The 20,921-nt window shown below is 50.1% G+C and overlaps 2 protein-coding genes across 4 annotated transcripts; both read right to left on the bottom strand.

The window, feature by feature from the left end:
- Positions 1 to 119: 119 nt before the first annotated feature.
- On the bottom strand, positions 120 to 5,982 carry PYCR3 (pyrroline-5-carboxylate reductase 3). 2 transcript variants are annotated; one of them, XM_060198126.1, is made up of 6 exons: positions 5,836 to 5,982; positions 2,528 to 2,592; positions 1,878 to 2,111; positions 1,556 to 1,768; positions 1,265 to 1,357; positions 120 to 1,183 (listed from the first exon to the last, which is right to left on the bottom strand). In XM_060198126.1, the coding sequence occupies exons 1-6, from the start codon at positions 5,933 to 5,935 to the stop codon at positions 1,001 to 1,003; spliced, it is 888 nt and encodes a 295-aa protein (XP_060054109.1). In that variant the 5' UTR covers positions 5,936 to 5,982; the 3' UTR covers positions 120 to 1,000. The 2 variants fall into 2 exon arrangements, with proteins under 2 accessions (XP_060054109.1, XP_007516058.2); XM_007515996.3 differs by having other exon boundaries at positions 1,878 to 2,057.
- A 2,031-nt stretch (positions 5,983 to 8,013) lies between these two features.
- Positions 8,014 to 12,516, bottom strand: GFUS (GDP-L-fucose synthase). 2 transcript variants are annotated; one of them, XM_016185150.2, is made up of 11 exons: positions 12,377 to 12,516; positions 11,278 to 11,434; positions 10,854 to 10,968; positions 9,967 to 10,095; positions 9,798 to 9,871; positions 9,511 to 9,644; positions 9,345 to 9,409; positions 8,969 to 9,035; positions 8,765 to 8,844; positions 8,501 to 8,600; positions 8,014 to 8,329 (listed from the first exon to the last, which is right to left on the bottom strand). In XM_016185150.2, exons 2-11 carry the CDS (start codon positions 11,421 to 11,423, stop codon positions 8,274 to 8,276), a joined length of 966 nt encoding a protein of 321 aa, XP_016040636.1. In that variant the 5' UTR covers positions 11,424 to 11,434; positions 12,377 to 12,516; the 3' UTR covers positions 8,014 to 8,273. The 2 variants fall into 2 exon arrangements, with proteins under 2 accessions (XP_016040636.1, XP_060054055.1); XM_060198072.1 differs by lacking the exon at positions 11,278 to 11,434 and having other exon boundaries at positions 12,377 to 12,500.
- Between the last annotated feature and the right edge of the window lie 8,405 nt (positions 12,517 to 20,921).

Raw genomic sequence — 20,921 nt, 5'->3', positions numbered from 1 at the left:
AGGGGAAACTCAGGCAATGATGAGGTGCCCTGCCCTCCACAACCTGCATCCACCAGTCCCCAAGCAAAGCTTCCAGCACTGAAATTCCAGACTTCTCAGTCTCTCACAAACACCAGTCATTCTGTGCTCAGAACAATGTCTTTATTCCCTTTCTCCAGATACAGTTGAACACTGGAGAGGGCTCCAGCTGCCCCTCTGGAAAGTGGCAGGGATAGGGTCCCAACACTTCAGTGGCTGAGAAGCTGATGCCTTGTCAGGAAGGTGAAGGAAAGAGAGGGCTGGGCAGGGGCAACTCCCTGACCTGCAGGGCCACCAAACCTGACCTTCAAACTGGAGACAAATTTTCACCGAAGTCCCTGCTACTAGGTGGCTTCGTTAAGAGTCTGTACTAAGCTATCTCCATCAGCTGCAATCTGGGGCTTCTGCATCGTGGAGGGGAGCTCAGAAAGACCTGGGACAGTGCATGGGACAAGGCTACAGGCCCACCCCCGACCCCTCTGGGCTGTGAGGGGACAGCTTCCATGGCCTACTGGTGCTCAGGGAACCAAGGCCTACTGTCATCAGCCAGGGTCATAGGACCCTCCAGGACTCCTGGTGCAGAGAGGGGTGACTGGAACCAGCTTTTCTTTTCTCCCCAGGAGCTGATCTCCATGGTGACCAGAGGCCTGTGTCTCCATAGCCTATAGACTTCCCCCCAGGGTACCCCTACCCCACAGCAGAGGTAGGACAAAATGTCAGCATGGCCCTCACTTTACTGATGGAAAGCAGGCTGTGTGAAGATCCCACATCCCTAGATCCCAGCTGAGACAGGGGGAGGGGCCCCCTCCCAGTGTTCTCACCCCAGAGACCCTCCCAGTGGTGCCAGTTCTTAGGTACACATCACCACAGTGTTCCTGCCCACAGTGGGCAGGGGTGTTCCCCTGTGTGAAGGCTCCCCTGCACCTCTCATCCTATTTCCCAGATTGGAGGGAGGGGTGCTTTTCAGAGTAGGCCAAGCAGACTATTTCCTGTTGAGCTCCCTGGCCCGGCGGGTGGCAGCCTCCACCGCACTCATGGTGGCCGCACGCAGGCCACCCCGCTCCAGAGCATGCAGCCCATGGATGGTGGTGCCCCCCGGCGTGCACACGTCAGTCCGAAGCTGAGCTGGGTGCTGGTCATTTTGCAGCAGCATCTTGGCTGTGCCCTGGGGGAAGGAGATGGGGCTAGTGACATGGGCTGAGCAGCTGCCTCTCCTCCATCTAGGCCCCTCCCCAGGTACACTCACCAGCAGTGTCTGGGCAGTGAGGCGGAGGGCCAGGGCACTGGGCATGCCCATCTTGACGGCACCTTCAGCCAGGGCCTCAGAGAATGTACACACCTGCAGTAGTGGGGACAGACGGGGATCAGGCTGGAATCCCAGGACACACAGCACCAGCAGGAAGAAGGCCTCCAAAGCTTAGAGGATGGGGAAATGTGGGGAGGACAATTCATGGGCAGCCCAGGCATCCACCCTTCAGGACTTTGGAAAGTCTGGCTCAGCTCATGCCTAACCCTCAAGGGACAGAGGGACACTCACAAAGGCCACACCACTGCCACTAAGGCCAGTGTGGATGTCCAAGAAGGCCTCGGGCACCTCCTGACACTGCCCGCAGGCCTCCAACAGGGTCTGTAGAAGCTGGGCCTCGCTGCTCCCCACACAGCGGCCCCGAGCCATCACCATGGCCCCCTCCTGGACCACACAGGGCAGGTTGGGAGAGACTCTCAACACCCGTGCACCAGAGGGTAGTAGCTGGAAGAGAGAGGCTGGAGTTAAGAGACTCACAGGATGGACCCCCTGGGCACCACCCACCCAGTCAGCCCAGGACCTGGCACCAAAAGGAACCACGTGGGTCACTCACCTCCTCCAGTATACTCAGAGAGATCCCAGCAGCCACAGACACCAAGATGTGCTCAGCAGTGACCACAGGGGCCACCTCTGCCAGAACAGAGGGCAGGACGTGGGGTTTGGTGGCAAAGAAGACAAGCGAGCAGTTCTGCAATACCTCCCGGTTGGAGTGGGTGGTCTGGCAGCCCAGGGTCTTCAAGATACCAGGACCAGGCTGGGGTGAGGGAGCTTCCTGCCTGGAGCTTCCCTGCAGACCCCATAGGTCTCCCCAACTGAGCCATCTTACTCCCAACACTCAAGACTCACCCAGACTGTTGTTCACACTCAGGACCCAGACCTGAGCCTCAAAGATCCCCCCATGTCAGCACCCCCAATAGTATTCCCATCCCAGTGGGTGACATGACTTCCCCTGCACACAAGTGCAAGTGTGCACACACTCCACACATGAACAGACACACCTTCACTCTGCTCTGCCCCTCCACAACTTTATAACTTTCCTTCTGGCCTTTGTTGTCCCCTTCCCCAGCTTAGCCCAGCCCACCTCAGAGCTTTCTTTAGCTAGAGACAGCCCATCCTGGCCCAAGGAACATTTCAGAGCAACAGGAGCTGAGGGCCACCCTAGCCCCTGAGGAGGCCTCAACTCTGAGAAGCCAGCCCACTCACCCGGAAGCGGCAGAGGTTCCTGTCTGATGGTGCACTGGCCAGCACGTGCTGATTTTTTACTTTTCCTGGAGGGAATGGCAAAGGCAAAGGGTTGGAGGAGCAGACAGGAGAAAAGCCAGCTCACCTAGCCCTCTGCATGGGCCATCCTGAAAGTGCAAGAATCCCAATGCGCGTAAGGAATGTCTAGTCTAATTAAGACAAAGCAATCAGATCCATTTGATTCTTCTTTGTCCTCCTCCTCCATTTCCTCCTCTGCCATCTCTTCCTCCTCCACACTTTTATTATTAATTTTTTTTTTTAAGTTTTATTCATTAATTTGAGAGGAGAAAAGAAACTACATCACTGTGGTTCATATGATGCTGGGGCTCAAACACAGAACACCTGTACTTGAGAGTCCAATGCTTTATGCACTGCACCACTTCCCAGTCATTTAATTTCATTTAATTCTACTGGGTATTCACTACTGCTGAACTCAGAGGCACGCTAAACTCACAGGGTAGAATAGGCCTCCTCAGTGAAGGCTCACTGAGGTCTTTCCAGGGGCTTCTGTCTCCTAGGCCAGAAAGGGCTCAGCAGGCACAGAGATGACTAGTGCAAAGCCTGGTGGAGGTTGAGTTTTCCCAGAAGGATAAAGTGTTTGTGCTGGGTCATCCAAGCAAAGGCAACTTGCCTCTTTTGGTAGAAATCATCTGCTCCTATGGGTACAGCCTGGGAACCTGCAGTCCATTAATTGTGGCCATAAGATGCATGGGGGCACCCACATATATCCACACATGCCACAGTAAATCAGGACATTGACTCCACAGTTCTGGGAGGTGCTGCTTCTGCCAGCTCTGCAGATAAAGTACCTGAGACCAACTTGCAGTAAAATACCATGATTCCTGTTGAATAAGCCATAACCTATGGCTGAGGGCAGAAAGTGAACCATAAAAGTTTCTAAATACCATAAGGAGGGGTCGGGCAGTAGTGCAGAGGGTTAAACGCACATGGTGTGAAGCGTAAGGACCAGAGTAATGATCCCGGTTGGAGCCCCCAGCTCTCTACCTGCAGGGGAGTTGCTTCACAGGCAGTGAAGCAGGTCTGCAGGTGTCTATCTTTCTCTCCGCCTCTGTCTTCCCCTCCTCTCTCCATTTCTCTCTGTCCTATTCAACAACAATAATAATAATAACCACAACAACGATAAAACAACAAGGGCAACAAAAACAGGGAAAATGGCCTCCAGGAGCAGAAATGACCCGTTCTCAACCAGGGTGATTTTGCAGCCTCAGGCAAAATGGCAGTCTGAAGATATTTTTTGACTGTCACAACTTGAGGGTGCTACCAATATCTGTTGGGGAGAGGTCAGGGAAGTGGCAAAGCACTCTACAAAATAAAAGATGAAGAATCATCTGGTCCTGGGTGGTGGTGCATCTGGTTGAGTGCACACATTATAATATCCAAGGATCTGGGTTTAAGCTTCCAGTCCCCACCTGCAGGAGGAAAGCTTTGACAGTGGTGAAGCGGTACTGCAGGTGTCTCTCTGTCTCTCTCCCTCTCTAGCCCCCCTTTCTCTTGATTTCTGGCCATCTCTATCTAATAAATAAAGATAATAAATTTTTTTAAAGTTACCAAAATAATAAAAGAATTAGCTAATCCCAAAAGTACACAGTGTTGAGGTTGAGCAATGCTGCCACATGCCACCAAGAGTGGAACTAGCAGGCAAAAAGAAAAAATAGAAGATTCAGAAAGTGGCCAGAATGACACCATAGTAGCTATGCAAAAGATTCTAATGCTTGAGGCTCCGAGGTCTCTGGTTCAATTCCAGGCACTACTATAAACCAGAGTAGAACAGTGCTAAGGCGGTAGTGGGGGAGCAGGGAAGGTATAGAGATAGGAAATAGCAGATCCTAAGCTTGTGCTTGTGCTGCACTAAGAAATACCAGTCCAGGGGTCAGGTGGTGTTGCACCTAGTTGAGCACACGTTATAATGCACAAGGACCAGACCCAGGTTTGAGGCCCGGGTCTCCACCTGCAGGGGGAAAGCTTTGTGAGTGGTGAAGCAGTGTTGCAGGTGTCTATCTCTCTCCCTCTGCATCACCCTTCTCCCTCTTGATTTCTGGCTGTCTCTATCTAATAAGTAGAGATAATAAAATTTTAAAAAGAAAAGGATTACCACTCCGGTGACCTGATAAATAGAGCACTAGATTAAACACTGGGCCCTCAAACATAAAATCCCAAATCCAATCCCCAGCATTGCATACCCCAGAGTAATGCAGGTCTCGCTTTCCTCTTCTCCCTCTCGCTCACAAATAAACCTTTTAAATTATTTATTTTTGATAGAGACAGAAATTGAGAGGAAGGAGGAGACAGAGAGGGACAGAAACACCTGCAGCATTGTTTCACCACTCATGAAGTTCCCCCCTTGCAGGTGGGCATGAACCTGGGTCCTTGCACATTATAACTGTGCTTTACCAGGTGCACCATCACCCGACCCCAACAAATAAATCTTAAAAAATAAAAATACTTAGATAATATATGTAACTTTACATTTCCTAATAGTTCCCCTAAATCTTTAATAACAATCAGGTAGCATCAGTTGTAATGCACTTTAACCCAATACATCACAAAGACTGCTTCTCTAAAAGCTAATAAAGGAAACCTGAACTCAAGTTAGAGCTGCCCCTGCAGTGAACACTAATTTATCTCTCGCCTTCATCAGCAGGCACTCACCTTCAGGTATCTGAAGAACAGAAAAGAGGGAAGAACATAAAGGAGGGAAGCCATAACCTTCCACAGGAAGCAGTCTGCTCTACTGCCCTGGATTTGTTCACAGAAACGCCATTGTACCCATTTCCCGAAATGCATTTTCTCTGCTACTATTAAAACAGAGCCAGTATGGATGTAGTTAGTGTTAATTTTCTAGAACATAGCTGCACATAATCTAGGACACATCATTTTTTTTCTGTAAATTTTCCAATTCCAGCACGTAATTCTCTGCATGCAGAGCACACCTGAGTTCTGACCACTCAGGGCCAGACCGGTCGCGGTGGCCTAGGATCAGCGGGCTCGCAGACTCCGCGGCCTCTCCCCTGCCTCTCCCCTTCCTACGCGGCGCCCCCAGAGCACAGCAGGGTCCCCAAGTCCAGGGCGGCTTCCACGCAAGCCCAAACCGGCCCACCCGGGAACAATGTGCAGGGTCTCTCGCAGTCCTCACTCCCTCCCGGTGGGGTTGGCGGTTCCCAGCAGGCAGGTGAGCTCCGCACAGGTCGCTCCTGTGGGCCACACCAGAAGGCCGCCGACGCCCTCCAGCCCGCCGCCCCGGCACCCACCTGCTCGGACAAGGCCCTGTGCGATGGCCTCCGCCATGCGGCCCGCGCCCACGAAGCCCACGCGGAGCTGGCCCGGCTCCACAGCGGCAGTCGCCATCATGGCCAGGCAACGGCTGCACCGCCCGCCCCCGCCCCCGCCCCCGCCCTCATCAATTGGCTGTTGGGACCTCACGCCACGCCCATCCTGTCCACACTGTCTCCCTAAGAGTAGCCGGTAGACCCCGCACCCTCTTTGCTCATTGGCCGACAAGGTAGATAGGGTATGAATACACAGAAAGGGCGGGGCTGGACTGATACTGTCACTCAAATACAGGAGTTGTATTGAGGAGCTGTAGCAGGCGTCTAGCTAGGCACGTGTACGTAAATAAAATACTGATTTATTTTCTTTTAATTGGTAGGATAATGGTTTACAGTACAGTTGTTGACACATAGGTACAATTTCTCATGCTTTTGGCAGGCCTCAGCAAAACATTCTCACCTCCATGCACCGGAACCCCAACTATCTCTTGCTCCTTCCCATTCCAAACCCTTCCCACCTTTGCTTCGATGTAATACACCTTTTGTTTCTTTCTTTCTTTTTAGATTTTTTAGTGAGAAAGAGAAAGAACCAGATCATCACTCTGGCACATGGGATGTTTTCCTTTTCCAGTCACTGGACAAGCTGCTCAATTCTTGTCCAGAGCAGGGAAGAGCCAGACTTTCAGACAACTGTTATAAAGAATTTGACATTGCATTATAAGATTTCTCTGCACAATTCAGATTTGTCAATAGCATTGGTCCAAACTGGTTTGCTTCGGATCTAAGTATTTTTTTTCATTTTTACAATTTTTTTTGGTGCATGTAATTTTAATAATCCCATTCCCTGTGCAGAAGTGAATCGAATTCAGTACCAAGAAAAGGAAAAAAAAAAAAAAAAAACCTTAGGTCCTCTTGGTTGAGGGTCCGATCCTGGATGCTGATTTTTCAAAGGTTAACTCGAGCTGCTCCATTCATGAGCCACAGAAAAGTGGGAACCTGTCCTGGAAATGAGAGCCCTGCAGTGTGTGTGTCGCTGGGGGAGGGGGGGGAGTTGGGATAGAGGGACAGGAACAACTGACTGGCAGATGCTGGGCTACTAAACTTCCAGGAGGCCAATAGGAACCCCCTCTCTCAGGATCTTGCTGATGGGCCAGGCACTGGGGAGTGGAGCCATACCAGCTTGGGTCATTCCCATTGAGGAGGCTTGGAGTATGGAAGTGGACTTCGATGGGCTAGGGCTTGTGGTCAGATGCTCCAGAGTGGGTCTAGGTGACAACAGCATAAAATCAGCAGTATTGTACAATGTGTTGTGGGGTTTCATCTCTTTTCTGTGCTAAGGAAGTGCCTCCCACTGGCCTGGATTCTGATTCACCTGTTCCTCCCAAGAGAGTTCTCCTGAAGTCAGATAGCCAGTAGATAGCCAACACCACCCTATTAAACAAGAAGGGGATGATGTGGACAGTCTGGACTTAGGAGCTGGGCACTGAATCCTGGTGCTAGGTCTGAACACTGACATCAACTGGGGGAGCCTGTCTTGCCTTCACTGTCTTCCCAGTGTTGGTCACCTCCCTGCATGCCAGGCCTGCCCACATCATCCAGTTAGCTACTTTCTTGGGTGTGAATTTCCAGACAAGTAACCAGGCAATCCCACTGGGCACTGGCAATGCTTGGAGAAGGGAACCCATCAGCTGAAACCTGAAGCTGGGGAGGCAGGACCTGTATCGTATGGGGGTTTTGAGAGCTTAGAGGTCAGGCCCAGATCTTTTCTGGGATCCCAAGAAGATGAGCCCACCTCTCAGGCTCATCTGCATGCCCACTCAGCCTGTGTGAATCCAGGTCCAACATCATTCCCAGATCCTGGGGGAGCTCAGGCTCACTCATGGTCCCGGCTAAGACTACTGCAGGTTCTCTAAACTGTCTCTACCTACATCTTCTTGTGTCTCTCCTAGGCTTGCCTGCTTCCTGCCCACATACCTATCTCTCCATGTCTCTGGCTACTGCCACCCTTCCACGCTAGGGAGCTGGCCACCTTGGCCCAGTGACTGCTAGGGCTGAGCAGTCCACAGGGAGTGGTGAATCCATAGCTGCCAGGCTCAGGAGGCAATGCCTGTGTGTGTGTGTGTGGGGGGGGGGGGGGTTGCCAAGAGTGACTGGGGCCAGTTGTGAGGATGCACTTTATTGGTTTTAGTGAGTGGAACAGATATCAGGCCCAGAAGCGGGCACACTCAGAACCTGGGACTGAAGGTGGAGAGTGAGGTGCCAGGTTAGGCCTTGATTTCCCTGAGGATGAACATGAATGGTGGTCCCACTGGATTGTTGCTCTGAGCTGGTCTGAGCCCAGGATGCTAGGTTGCACCCCATTTCTAGCAGGGGGTGGGAGTGGCTGCCCCCAGGGCCCTGGGAGAAGTCACCAGTCTGCTTTATTTCCGGGCCTGCTCATAGTTGTCGGTGAACCAGCTACAAGTCTCGTTCACAGCTGCAAACAGAAGGGCAGAGGTGAGCACGCCTGTGTCCTCCTCCCTCACCAGGGCCACACCTGCCGGATCTCGCATTGCTGAGGCCTGGGGAGGAAAAGTAGCAGCCTCTGGTCTTGAGGTGGGAGGGATGGGGCTAGGCAGAAGTCCCAAGAAGGATCGGAAGGACTCACCCTGCTTGAAGGGGGTGAAGCGGAAGTCAGGCAGGTAGGCCCTCAGCTTGCTGTTACTTGCTGTCTTCTTAAACTGCCCATCTGACTTGCTTGTATCAAACTGGGCACCAGGTCAAGGCCATGGCAGAAGGAACAGCACCCCCGCTCCCTTGAACTCCTGTCTTTCCCCAGGGTGTCCCCACCTGCAGAGCCCACCCATAAAGTATGTGATCTGCAGTCTAGGCAGTGAGGCCTGTGAAGCCCAGGTCCGGAGCTAAAGGATACAGTCACCTCCCCTTGAAAGTTCATGGCCTCCACCACAGCCTCAGCTGCCTCCTGGATGGAGACCTCATCTTCCTCACCCACTGTGGGGTACAGGAGCCAGGTCAGGTCTCCCCAGTCTCTGCAGGGGTGCCCCTCCACCCCAGATGCCTTCTGGACAGACAGGGGGCCTGCCCTTCTGTGGTGGGAGTGGCCCAGTGTGCCTACCTGACAAGATGATGGGCTCCACCTCGTTGTACTCCCGCAGGACCCAGACAAAGAGCTGGGCCAGGTCCTAGAGGTCAGGCAGGCAGGGTTACAGATCACAGCCCAAAGGGCCTAAGTGCACCTCCCTTGAATGGCTCTACCCCTCCCTGGGGGCACAGGCCAGCTTGCAGGACTGGCTGGGACCCCTCTCCCTGGGGAGTCAGCTCAGAGCTTCACTCATCTACTCCCATGGTGCCAGAAGTCTACAGGGACTCTGTGAGGGCCAGAGCCTATTCTTGGGGTTCAGCCTGTGCCCTCACCCACCCACAACAGGTTCAGCAGATGCAGGGCCTGTTTCAGGAGGGAGGGAGGGGGTTGCACACCCTTCTGCACCCACCAGTGAGTAGATGAACTGCCTCCTTGGCTTCCCAGAACCCCACACCGTCAGGGCAGAGCCGCTGCCTGTGGATTCAGGATGGGGTCTCAGAGTACTGGACCCAGTGCTGGCCCTAGGGCCCCTGTGGCAGGTGAAGCAGGGTGTGTGCTGAGCTGCAGGCACTCACTCTTGGCCAGATGCACCTTGTGGATGAGGCCAGGCAGCACATGGCCATCCTCAATGTTGAAGTTGTCATGAGGCCCGAAGACATTGGTGGGGATGACTGCCGTGAAGATACAGCCATGTTGCTGGAAGTAGGCCCTGCAAGGGCACAGCATTTCCTCTGGCCCCCTGCCCTGGCACTGGGATCCCATACCACCCCACCTGGTCTGGCTGGGTCCAGATCACTGGTGCCCACCCACCCGATGGGCACTGGGCCCTGTCACCCTGTCCTTTGGCCTCAGCAGGCAGCACCTGTTCTGCACATCGATCATCCTCTTAGCATAGGAGTAGCCGAAGTTGCTGTTGTGAGGTGGACCATTGTGGATCTGTGGTCAACAGAGCAGGAGCAGTGGTGGCTAACCTCAGATCCCAATGTATCCCTCTGCCTGTGGGGCCCCGCCCCACCGGGCCTGCCTCTCACCATGGTCTCATCGATGGGGTAGGTGGTCTTATCAGGGAAGATGCAGGTGGACAGGCAGGACACCACTTTGCGCACACCCCCCTCGAAAGCTGCATGGAGGACGTTGTCATTGATGTGTATGTTCTTCCTCTGTGGGTGGCAGGGGTGAGTGAGGCTGCTCTGGGGAGGACACTCACCTGCATCTCCAGGGACAGATATGGGACCTACCTTGGACTCTCTGGCTTGGGCACTACCTGAGCCAGCCTGTCCTAGCTGCTTCCCTGGACAAGTGAAGAGTCTCCTTCCAGGAATTACTTCCCCCTCCTGGTCAAACCCTTCCCCTTTCCAGAGATGGACATTTGGACTGGCCTGGAGTGGGGATGGATGTGGAGTACCCTGCTGGGAAGGCTAAGACCGAGTGAGGAGGGTGTGGGGGTGTTGGAGCTTAACAATGGGCCCACTATGGCCTACAGATGCCCAGAGATGATGGGGCCAATCTCTCCTCTCTTAGCGTCCACATGCCATGCCCCATCCCAGAAAGGTATGGCTGTGCATTCTGGGGTGCACACAAGCCCTTCTCACTGCAGCTGAACTGGCACATGCCAAGCGAGGATGATATGGATGTTCTGAGAGCTCAGGAGGCAGCAACCAGATGGGGTCACTCAGCAAACTCTAGCCCCTCCCAATCCTCCACCTGCTGCTCAGCTCTGTGGCTTTTCATATTGCACAGAGCCAGTGTGGGGACCGAGACCCACAGGGTTGCCCCCATCACTGTGCCAGCTTCTAACCCTTAGGCTGGGGAGAGCAGACTGGGATGAAATAGGAGTTGGGGAACCAGCTAGGAAGCTCCCAGATCCCCCACTTAGCCAGTATGTAAGCTGCCTTTGCCATTCAGAATAGGCACTTACCCAGAAGTCCAAGTTGTATTTGATGTTCCGGAACAGGCCTCCCACCATGGCGGCGAGGTGGATCACATGTGTGGGCCTCACCTTCTCAAAAAGGGCGCGGGTCTGTGCAGCATCCCTGAGGAGAGCCAGCTATTAGTGGCCCAAGGGAACTAGCACCCTGGTGTCAGGACACTGACAAGAGGCTCAGTAGGGGTAGAGGACAGGAAAGTAGTTAATCCAGGTACTGGCTGGTAGGAGGATGTGAGTTTCCAGGGAAAGACAGGAGGTATTTTCCCAGAAGCAAAGTTACACATGCCCAGCTTTGACCAATCACCTGGAAAGGTGTACCCAGGTATGTAGGTGCCAGGCTCAGGGACAGTCTTGACCTGGGGCTCCCAGTATAGAGAGGATTTAGGTAGGGGTGCTCAGGGCTGGGCCCACTCACGTGAGGTCAGCATCCTTAGAGGAGACAAACACCCATTCCTCTCCAGGTAGCCTGGCCCCATCTGCTACCACCTTCTGAATGGCTCTGCCCACTAGACCGGAGCCCCCAGTCACTAAAATCCTCATGGAGGCGTGGGGCTCACCCATGTTGATTGTACCTGTAGGACACAATGGTGAGATTTCCCTGCCTAGGGTCACTGGGCCTCTCAAGTATCCAAGGGCTGTCCTAGGTTTTCCTGGAACAACTGGCATAGACAGAGGCTCCCAGGAACGTCACCAGGGCTTGTTAAGCCCCAGCCCGCTGGAGTCAAGCTGTTTACCCAGCTCTGTTCCCCAGAGAATCCTCTGTCTGGACCTCCTAAAGGCCTTGGGGGTTACCTCCCATCCAGCCAAACGAGCCTGGCCTCAGGGTCCCCAGTGGTTGGAGAGAGAATATATGCAGCTGTCTTCTGGTTGACAGAGAAGAGACAAGCTGGACAAGCTGGATAGCTGAGACCCCTGTTCTGGTTCCTTAGGGCCCTTCCCATCCAGAGTTCACAAGCTACAGTGGAGAAGGGTCCAAGCCTATGTCTGCTGCCCTGTGTCCATAGTGGCATAGTGCCCTGTGCCTTGTCCACTCTGGTTCCTCCAAAGCAGTTGGCATCTCTGGCTCAGAAATAGACAGTTCTCAGTGTTACTACCCTCAAGGACCCTCTCCTGGGAGTTAGCAATTTACTGGGATCTCTACAGTTCTGACTCCACTGCCAGGCCTCCTCAGACAGCCCTGATGAGAAAGGTCCCTTGCCCAGGTATCCTGAGGCTCCCAGTCACAGGGTCATTCCAACCACAGGCCCATGGGGAGCCCCCCACAGTGACTGGCCCCCTCAACACTCTCTCGTGCTGTCTCTATGGCAGCGGGCCTCCTCCCACGCCCCCGGACCCTCCTCAAGTCCCCGGGCCACCTCCACACCTATGGGCACCTGACAGCTGAGTCCCCTAACACGCCCCCATTCCCTCCCATGCCCCGTGCTCCTGGCATCTCATAGGGTTTTCTGAAACCCATGCAGAGCCCCAGAGCCACATCCCCGCGCGGGTCCGCGCGGTGCTGCGAGTCTTCTCACCTGTACCCCACCCCGCTGCCCGGAGCCACAGCTACTTCCGGCACCAGAGGCGCTTCCAGCCACGCGCACAGGCCAGGTAGAGGGGGCGGAGCCGGGCGGGCCTTCCGCGGCACTCTGGGAAATGAGGTCCTAAATCTCGCGGCACTCTGGGAAATGTGGTTCTCGCCGACTCCCTCCCGCCTGCGTTTTCCAGAGCAGGGTTTTTGGGTGTGTGGTAGCGTTGAGTACCTATTACCGGCCATCGGGAGGGTAGGAGGACGAAGAGAAGGGGTCCTTGCATCTCCGGAACTCTGAAACTTGGGGGTAAAGGAACTGCGGCCGGGAGGAGGGCAGTGGGGGTCTATCAGCGTGCCAGGAGCTCACCTGCTCGCTCTGCTGGCCAAAAGCGCACTAGGCCAGGGACTTGGCTGCAAGCAAGCCTGGAGGTCTTGCAACAGAGAGTCATTGTGCTCTGGGGCTGCACTGCAGGCTCTGAAATGGCCCATGGGGAGCGGACGCCGGAGCAACCAAGCAGTCAGGGAGGTGGGGCTAGACTCTTGAGAGTCACATCTCATGTCTGTGCTAAACTCAGACCTTGGCGCTGCGAGACCAGCAGGAAGGAGTCTCCAGCCCCGTGCCCTTCTGGACTGTTCTCCCTCTAATATTCCCTCTATTTCCTGTCACATAAACTCCCCCAGTGTCCCACCCGATGGTCCATCCATTAGTGTCTAGTGCAGACTGGTTACTAATTGGCTCTTATCCACCCCTAATGCAGATGGAGATTTACAGGCAGGGAATTGTTTCCCCTGAGCACAAGGCAGCCTGGCAGAGAAGGATAGAAAGATAATCCTTTGTGTCTGATTTGTGTGTGCTTTTCAGGCACTGGCATACGTGATGCTTCACTCCATGCAGCATTTTCCAGATGACTACTTTGCCTTTTTTTTTTTCTTTTTCTTTTTTTGCCTCCAGGGTTATTGCTGGGGTTTCGTGCCTGCACCATGAATCCACTGCTCCTGGAGGCCATTTTTCCCCCTTTTGTTGCCCTTGTTGTGGTTATTATTGTTGATGATGTCGTTTGTTGTTGAATAGGACAGAGAGGGGGAGAGAAAGACACCGGCAGACCTGCTTCACCGCCTGTAAAACGACTCCCCTGCAGGTGGGAAGCCGGGGGCTGGAACCGGGATCCTTATTCCGGTCCTTGCTCTTTGCGCCACGTGCGCTTAACCTGCTGCACTACCGCCTGACCCCCTCCACTTTGCCTTTCTAAGAATGGACTGTGGTCTCCCCATGCCAAACATAACACCTTCTAGCTGCCCAGAACTGTTGTCCTCCAGCTTGGATTGGGGGGAGGGGGCATGAGAGGATACTGAAACTGACTTGTCCAAAATCGCCCTGATCTGCAAGGGAGAGCTCACACAAGGGCTCTGGTCTTATTTCTACTGAAGTGCAAGTAATTAAAAACTCAGTCTGGGAGCCCTGCACTGGTACACCTGGTAGAGCATACACATTACAGTGCACAAGGACCTAAGTTCAAGCCTCAGGCCCCTACTTTCAGGGGAACGCTTTATAAGCAATGAAATAGTGCTACAGGTGTCTCTCTGTCTCTCTCCCTCTCAACATCTTTTTCCATCCAAAAATAAATTGTAAAAAAAATAAATAACAAAATAAAAGCAGTCGTAGGACTAGGAGACAGTTCACATGGTATGCCAGGCTAGCGTGGGGGTGCCTCTGGGTTGGAGAGAACTTGACCGGAGCCAGCCTGGGCTGTTACTCACTCAGCGACGTGAGGGAGATGACTCAGGAACAGACTCATGGCAGCAAGGCAATGCAATATTTTTATTGATCAGAGAGCCAAGGCTTTTAAAGGGCAGACCTGGAAGTGGCAAGTTGGAAATGGAAATGGCTAGGAAAGGGGCGGAGAAAGGCAAAGGGGATCTGGGAAAGGAAGGAACTTCCTTAGCAACTGTTGCAAGGGTTTTAACTGGTAGGATTAATAATACCCTGCAGGCAGGGAGCATCTTGAGGGTAGAAAGAAGATAGATCAAAGGAATGGAATGGGTGGGGATCTTTCAGGAAAAACAATGATTATGTAGATAGGCCATAGTATCAGGAATGCAGGGTGGAGCAGGGGGAGCTGGCTTAATGTTTTAAGGAATGCCAGGCTCTTGGAGGCAGAAAAATGCAGGGTGCTTTGTGAGGCTCCTCACAATTTCCCAACAATGGTAGAACATACACTTTACCATATGTGAGGACCTGGTTTCAAGTCCCTCAGATACCACATGGGAGCACCTGAGTAGTGGAAGTTTCAAAAGTAGTGGAACTGTAATCTCTCTCTCTCTCTTTGTTCTTTCACCTCATATGTGGAGGAAGAACAAAATAATCCACTAAGACTAGTGAAATTGTGCAGTTGTGAAACTCCAGAGAAATCCTGGCATGGAAAAAAGAAAAAAAAAAAAAAAAACGTCTATCGGGGGTGTGGTGGTGGGGTACCCTATTGAGCACACATGGTACCGTCTGCAAGGACCTGGGTTTAAGTCCCTGGTCCCCACCTACAGGGGAAGCTTCCTGAGTGGTGAAGTAGTGCTGCAGGTCTTCCTCTCTATCTTCTCTTCCCTTCTCAGTTTCTCTCTGAGATATGTATATATAACTTGTCAGGCAAACTTAAATAAAATGTGCTATCTTCCTTCCTAACTTGACAATATCTTGCTATAGAAATATATTCCATAATTATGTAACTATTTAAAAACACTTTATTTACTTTAATGAGAGACACAGAGAGGGGGTGAGATAGAGAACAGAGCATTGCTCAGCTCTGGCTTATGGTGGTGCTGGGAATTGAACCTGGGACCCTGGAGCCTTAGGCATGAAAGTCTCTTTGCATAGCCATTATGCTGTCTCCCAAGCCCTTATAAAAATATTTTAAGGCTAAGTGCACATGGTGCAGAGCAAAGAGTGAAAGGGCCGGCATAAGGGTCACAGTTCGAGTTCCCAGCTCCCCACCTGCAGGAGCTCGTTTCACAAGCGTTGAAGGAAGCAGGTCTGCAGGTATCTATCTTTCTCTCCTCTCTGTCTCCCCCTCCTCTCTCAATGTCTCTGTTCTATCCAACAACAACAACAGCTATGACAACAATAACAACTACAACAAGGGCAACAAAATGGGAAAAATGGCCTCCAGGAGCAATGGATTCATAGTGCAGGCACCAAGCCCCAGCGATTACCCTGGAGGCAAAAATATATATGTGTGTGTGTGTGTGTGTGTGTGTGTGTTTCTGTAGAGCTATGGCTTATATGAAGTCTGCAAAGCAACTGAGAAGACTGACAGTCAGGCTCAGCACAGAGCATGCTGTGGTGGTGAAGGCAGGCTGGCTAACAGCACACACTGTATCACCCAAATTGTGACATGTGTATCCTTTTCCTATTTGCATTTCAGCACAATGACTTTATTGTTGCCATGAGACCTGGTCACATGAAAACCTTAGCAAAAAACACCTGTCACATAGAGATAAGAATCATACCCATACATATCAAAAACTGTACTGTAACCTATTAAAAGCACAATCAGGGAAGTGGGCCGGTAGCCAGCGGGTTAAGCACAAGTGGCGCAAAGCAAGTATCTGCGTGAGGATCCTGGTTCAAGCCCACTGCTCCCCACCTGCAGGGAGTCGCTTCACAAGTGGTAAAGCAGGTCTGCAGGTGTCTATCTTTCCCTTTTCAGTCTTCCCCTCCTCTCAATTTCTCTCTGTCCTATCCAACAACAATAACAACAGCAATAATAACTACAGCAATAAAGATAATAAGGGCAACAAAAAGGAAAAAATAAATAAGCATAATCAAATAATTAGAGAAAAAATACTCCCTTCACTCTGGGAAATCAACTCTTCAGCACTTGCTGTATGTATGGGCTTTATAGCAGAGAGCACATGGACCTTGAGTTTAAAAGAAAAACAGGCTCGAGGAAGGGGCTTACAGTAGAGTGTATACCTTATATGCATGTTGCCCTGGCTTCTGTCCTCATTCTTGCGTTTAAAAAGAAAGATGGGGAGTCGGGCGGTAGCGCAGTGGGTTAAGCGTTTGTGGCGGGAAGTGCAAGGACCAGTGTAAGGAGCCCAGTTCAAGCCCCCGGCTCCCCACCTGCAGGGGGGGGTCCCTTCACAAGCGGTGAAGCAAGTCTACAGGTGTCTATCTCTCCCGCTTCTGTCTTCCCCTTCTCTCTCCATTTCTCTCTGTCCTATCTAACAACAACGACGTCAATAACAACTACAACAACCATAAAAATCAACAAGGGCAACAAAAGGGAAAATAAATATTTAAATTTTTTTAAAAAGGAAGAAAGATGAAGTGGGGGCCAGGCGGTAGCGCAGTGGGTTAAGCACACATGCAAAATGCAAGGACTGGATTAAGGATCCCGGTCGGAGCCCCCAGTTCCCCATATGCGGGGGGGGGGGGGGGGGGGAAGGCGTCGCTTCACAGGTGGTGAAGCAGGTCTGCAGGTGTCTTTTTCCCCTCCTCTTTCTCTCTTCCCGTCTATCAATTTCTCTTTGTCCTATCCAGCAACAACAACAGCAATGGCAACAATAAAAATAACAACAAGGGCAACAAAAATGGGGAAAATGGCCTCCAGGAGCAATGGATTCATAGTGCAGGTACCAAGCCCCAGCAATAACCCTAGAGGCAAAAATAAATAAAGTAATTAAATTAAATAGAAAAAGAAAAAGATGGGCTGGTAGAGTGCATACCTTCTCAAGCTGGAGGATCAGTGTTCACATCCCTGGCACCACATGGAGCATCATACACAGCCCCGAGGGAAGGGCTATGGATAATGCAGGCACTTCTCTCCCTCTCTCCCAGTCTCTTTCTTTCTCTCTGATTAAAATAAAAAATAATTCCACTAGGAGCAATCGGATTATACAGGAGTGGATTTCTAGTGGGACCAAAAAATGAAATGGGGGAAATAATAGTACACTGAAGGTATTATTAAAAAACAATTTAGGGAGTCGGCCAGTAGCGCAGCGGGTTAAGCGCACATGGTGCAAAGCCAAGGACCCGCGTAAGAATCCGGGTTTGAGCACCAGGATCCCCACCTGGAAGGGAGTCGCTTCACAAGTGGTGAAGCAGGTGTGCAGGTGTCTAGCTTTCTCTCCCCCTCTGTCTTCCCCTCCTCTCTCCATTTCTCTCTGTCCTTTCCAGTGAGGACAACCATAATAACTACAACAATAAAAAACAACAAGGGCAACAAAGGAGAATAAATAAATAAACATTTTTTTAAAATTCAGTGGGAGAGATAATACTTATGCAAACAAATTTTAGTGCCTGAGACTCCAAAGGCCCAGGTTCAATCCCCTACACCACTGTAATTCAGAGCTGAGCAGTGCTCTGGTAAAAAATAAATAGATAAAAATTAAAATGAATTGAACCCTTCCCCCAAAATTAATAATTCATATTGCATACTTGTTCATATAGTTAAACACAACTATATTATTCATAGTGGAAAATTGAGTCTCATTATTAACTTTACGTGTAAATAAGCTGGAACTCCTTAAAATGAATCACTGATTTTTAAAAAAATATTATTTATTTATTTATGAAAAAGATAGGAAGATAGAGAAAGAACCAGACATCACTGTGGCACATGTGTTGCCAGGGATCGAACTGACCTCATGCTTGAGAGTCCAAAGCTTTGTCACTGCAACACCTCCTGGACCACTGAATCACTGATTTTCAATGAAAGAATTTGTTTGATAAAATATATTATAGCTGGGGCTGGTCAATAGCACTAACAGTTGACTGCATATGTCACCACGTGCCAGGACTCCAGGCACAACCCCCTGGGCCAGATCTCTCTATTTCTTTCTGTCTCTATCCAACAAAAGATATATATATATATATATATCTGGAGACATGGAGACATAGTATAAAAAGCTTTCACTCCCCACCTGCAGGGGAGTCTCTTCACAGGCAGTGAAGCAGGTCTGCAAGTGTCTGTCTTTCTCTCCCCCCTCTGTTTTCCCCTACTCTCTCCATTTCTCTCTGTCCTATCCAACAACAAAGACAGCAATAACAAAACAATAATAACTATTATAATAAAACAACAAGGGCAACAAAAGGGAGTAATTTTTTTTAAAAAAAAAAAGGCTTTCATTACTGAGGCTCTGAAGTTCTGGTTTCTTTCCCCAGCAGCACTTTAAACCAGAGCTTAGCAGTGCTCTAGTAAAAATAAGATAAAATAAAAAACTTAATGTAACAATTTTCAGTTTGTGATAACAAGACTGAGCAGTTACCTTTTTTCTTTTTCAATTTCCAAAGTTTTTTCTTGAAAGTAACATGCTGGATAATAATGATAATAAATCATAAATCATTATTTTTATTTAGAAAAGTGAGTAATCTATCCAAACAATAGGAAGTTTTAAGCAGGTGAAAAAGCAGACAGTAGACTCCTTACACTCCACATCCCCACCAAGAGAAAAACAAAAAACAAAAAGCTACTGTAATTTGCAATGTCAGACTGTACAACTAACTCAAAATGCAGAAAGCCTATTTCCAAATGGCATAATGTTGTTCTATAAGTGAAAAAAAGAAAACCAACTAGTCTCACATCCTGGTGATTAAAAAGCTGGTCCACTGGTAGCTATCTCTATCCCTCTCCCTCAATAAAACACACAAATAACATTTTCAAAAGAAAAACCAGATGATTATATCCCCGCCACCATCAGCCCACAATTTTGTCTGGGGTAAGGTTTCATGTGAGATAAAGAGCTATTGTGAACCTGCTCTCACTGCAGTACATAGAAGTAATGGTAAGAATGAGACTAAAAATTGGTGTATTGCGGGAGTCGGGCTGTAGTGCAGCGGGTTAAGTGCAGGTGGCGCAAAGCACAAGGACCGGCATAAGGATCCCGGTTCGAACCCCGGCTCCCCACCTGCAGGGGAGTTGCTTCACAAGCGGTGAAGCAGGTCTGCAGGTGTCTAGCTTTCTCTCCTCCTCTCTGTCTTCCCCTCCTCTCTCCATTTCTCTCTGTCCTATCCAACAACAACAACAATAATAACTACAACAATAAAACAACAAGGGCAACAAAAGGGAATAAATAAATAAAATAAATATTTTTAAAAAATTGGTGTATTGCACCAAAGTAAAAATCTCTGGATTGGGTGGGTAAGGGAGAATACAGGTCCTGGAAAAGGATGACAAAGGATCTAGTGGGGGTTGTATTGTTATGTGGAAAAATGAGAACTGTTAGGCATGTACAAACTATTGTATTTACTGTCAAATGTAAAACATTAATCCCCCAATAAAGTGTGTGGGGGGAGAGTGAAACTAAAAAAAAGTTCCTTCAAGCCTTGGGGCTTTCTACTCTTGATTGCAACAGGGAAGCCAGAGGCTGACAGGAAGCATACCTGTGGCAGGGCAGAGCTGAGCTGTCTCTGGAGCAAGTCTCAGCCACAGATGACATCCTGATGTCTCTGCTGGGCCAGCAACAGGTTCTCTTGAATTTCTACAATATGTCCAGTAGCCCATCCCTTTTTTTTCTTTATCAGGGGATTACTGTTTTACATTTGACATTAAATACAATAGTTTCTACATGTATAACATTTCTCAGTTTTCCACATAACAATACAACCCCCACTAGGTCCTCTGTCATCTTTTTCCAAGACCTGTACTCTCCCCCTACCCATTATTTTGGTGTAATACACTAACTCTAGTCCAGGTTCTGCTTAGTGTTTTCTCTTCTGACCTTGTTTTTCAACTTCTTTTTTTTATTATTAATATTTCTTTATTTATTCCCTTTTGTTACCCTTGTTTTATTGCTGTAGTTATTACGGATGATGTCATTGTTGGACAGAACAGAGAGAAATGGAGAGAGGAGGGGAAGACAGAGTTGGGGGAGAAAGATAGACACCTGCAGACCTGATTCACCGCCTGTGAAGCAACTCCCCTGCAGGTAGAGAGCTGGGGGCTCGAACCAGGATCCAGATGCCGGTCCTTGTGCTTTGCGCCACATGCACTTAGCCTGATGCACTACCACCCGACTCCCGTTTTTCAACTTCTGCCTGTGAATGAGATCATCCCATCTTCATCCTCCTATTTCTGACATTTCATTTAACATGATTTCTTCAAGCTCCATCCAAGATGTATCCCATCCCTTTCATCTGGCATATTCACCATCAGCTGCTCAAATTGGGAATCTGAGTCCAAGCCACTGCTCTGGGTCTCCCTTTGGCTCATGGGGGTGTCCTCCTTAATCATGGATATCACTTCATACATCATGGCTGGAGGGAAGCAAAAGAAGGGACGTTGTAGTGAAGAAGCCACTTTCAACAATGTGGTTCTTACCACATGTATTTTGTTTAGGTTGTTATACCACCAGTTACACTTAATATCTCTTTTTTCCTGGGAGCTACACTGCCTGCTTTCCACCTAAACATGACAAACTAACGCTCCAGCACTAACACTATGAACTGCATTAGCTAGTGTAGTAACTTCACAAAACAGCTGCTAATCATAAGCTCCCAATCATGAAATAAATACTATCCAGAATACTTTTTAAAAATATTTCATTTATTTATTAAT

The sequence above is a fragment of the Erinaceus europaeus genome, chromosome 1 (genome assembly GCF_950295315.1).
Source record: "Erinaceus europaeus chromosome 1, mEriEur2.1, whole genome shotgun sequence".
Lineage (NCBI taxonomy): Eukaryota > Metazoa > Chordata > Mammalia > Eulipotyphla > Erinaceidae > Erinaceus > Erinaceus europaeus.
This window is presented reverse-complemented; position numbering and strand designations above follow the sequence as displayed.

Coding starts and splice junctions, on each gene's coding strand:
- PYCR3 (XM_060198126.1), bottom strand. CDS start 5,935: ATGATGGCGACTGCCGCTGTGGAGCCGGGCCAGCTCCGCGTGGGCTTC. Junction 1,769..1,877: donor CTCTGAGTATACTGGAGGAG/GTGAGTGACCCA, acceptor TCTCTCTTCCAG/CTACTACCCTCTGGTGCACG. Junction 1,358..1,555: donor GTGGCAGTGGTGTGGCCTTT/GTGAGTGTCCCT, acceptor CCACTACTGCAG/GTGTGTACATTCTCTGAGGC.
- GFUS (XM_016185150.2), bottom strand. CDS start 11,423: ATGGGTGAGCCCCACGCCTCCATGAGGATTTTAGTGACTGGGGGCTCC. Junction 10,096..10,853: donor AATACAACTTGGACTTCTGG/GTAAGTGCCTAT, acceptor TGCCACCCACAG/AGGAAGAACATACACATCAA. Junction 9,645..9,797: donor ATGATCGATGTGCAGAACAG/GTGCTGCCTGCT, acceptor GTGCCCTTGCAG/GGCCTACTTCCAGCAACATG.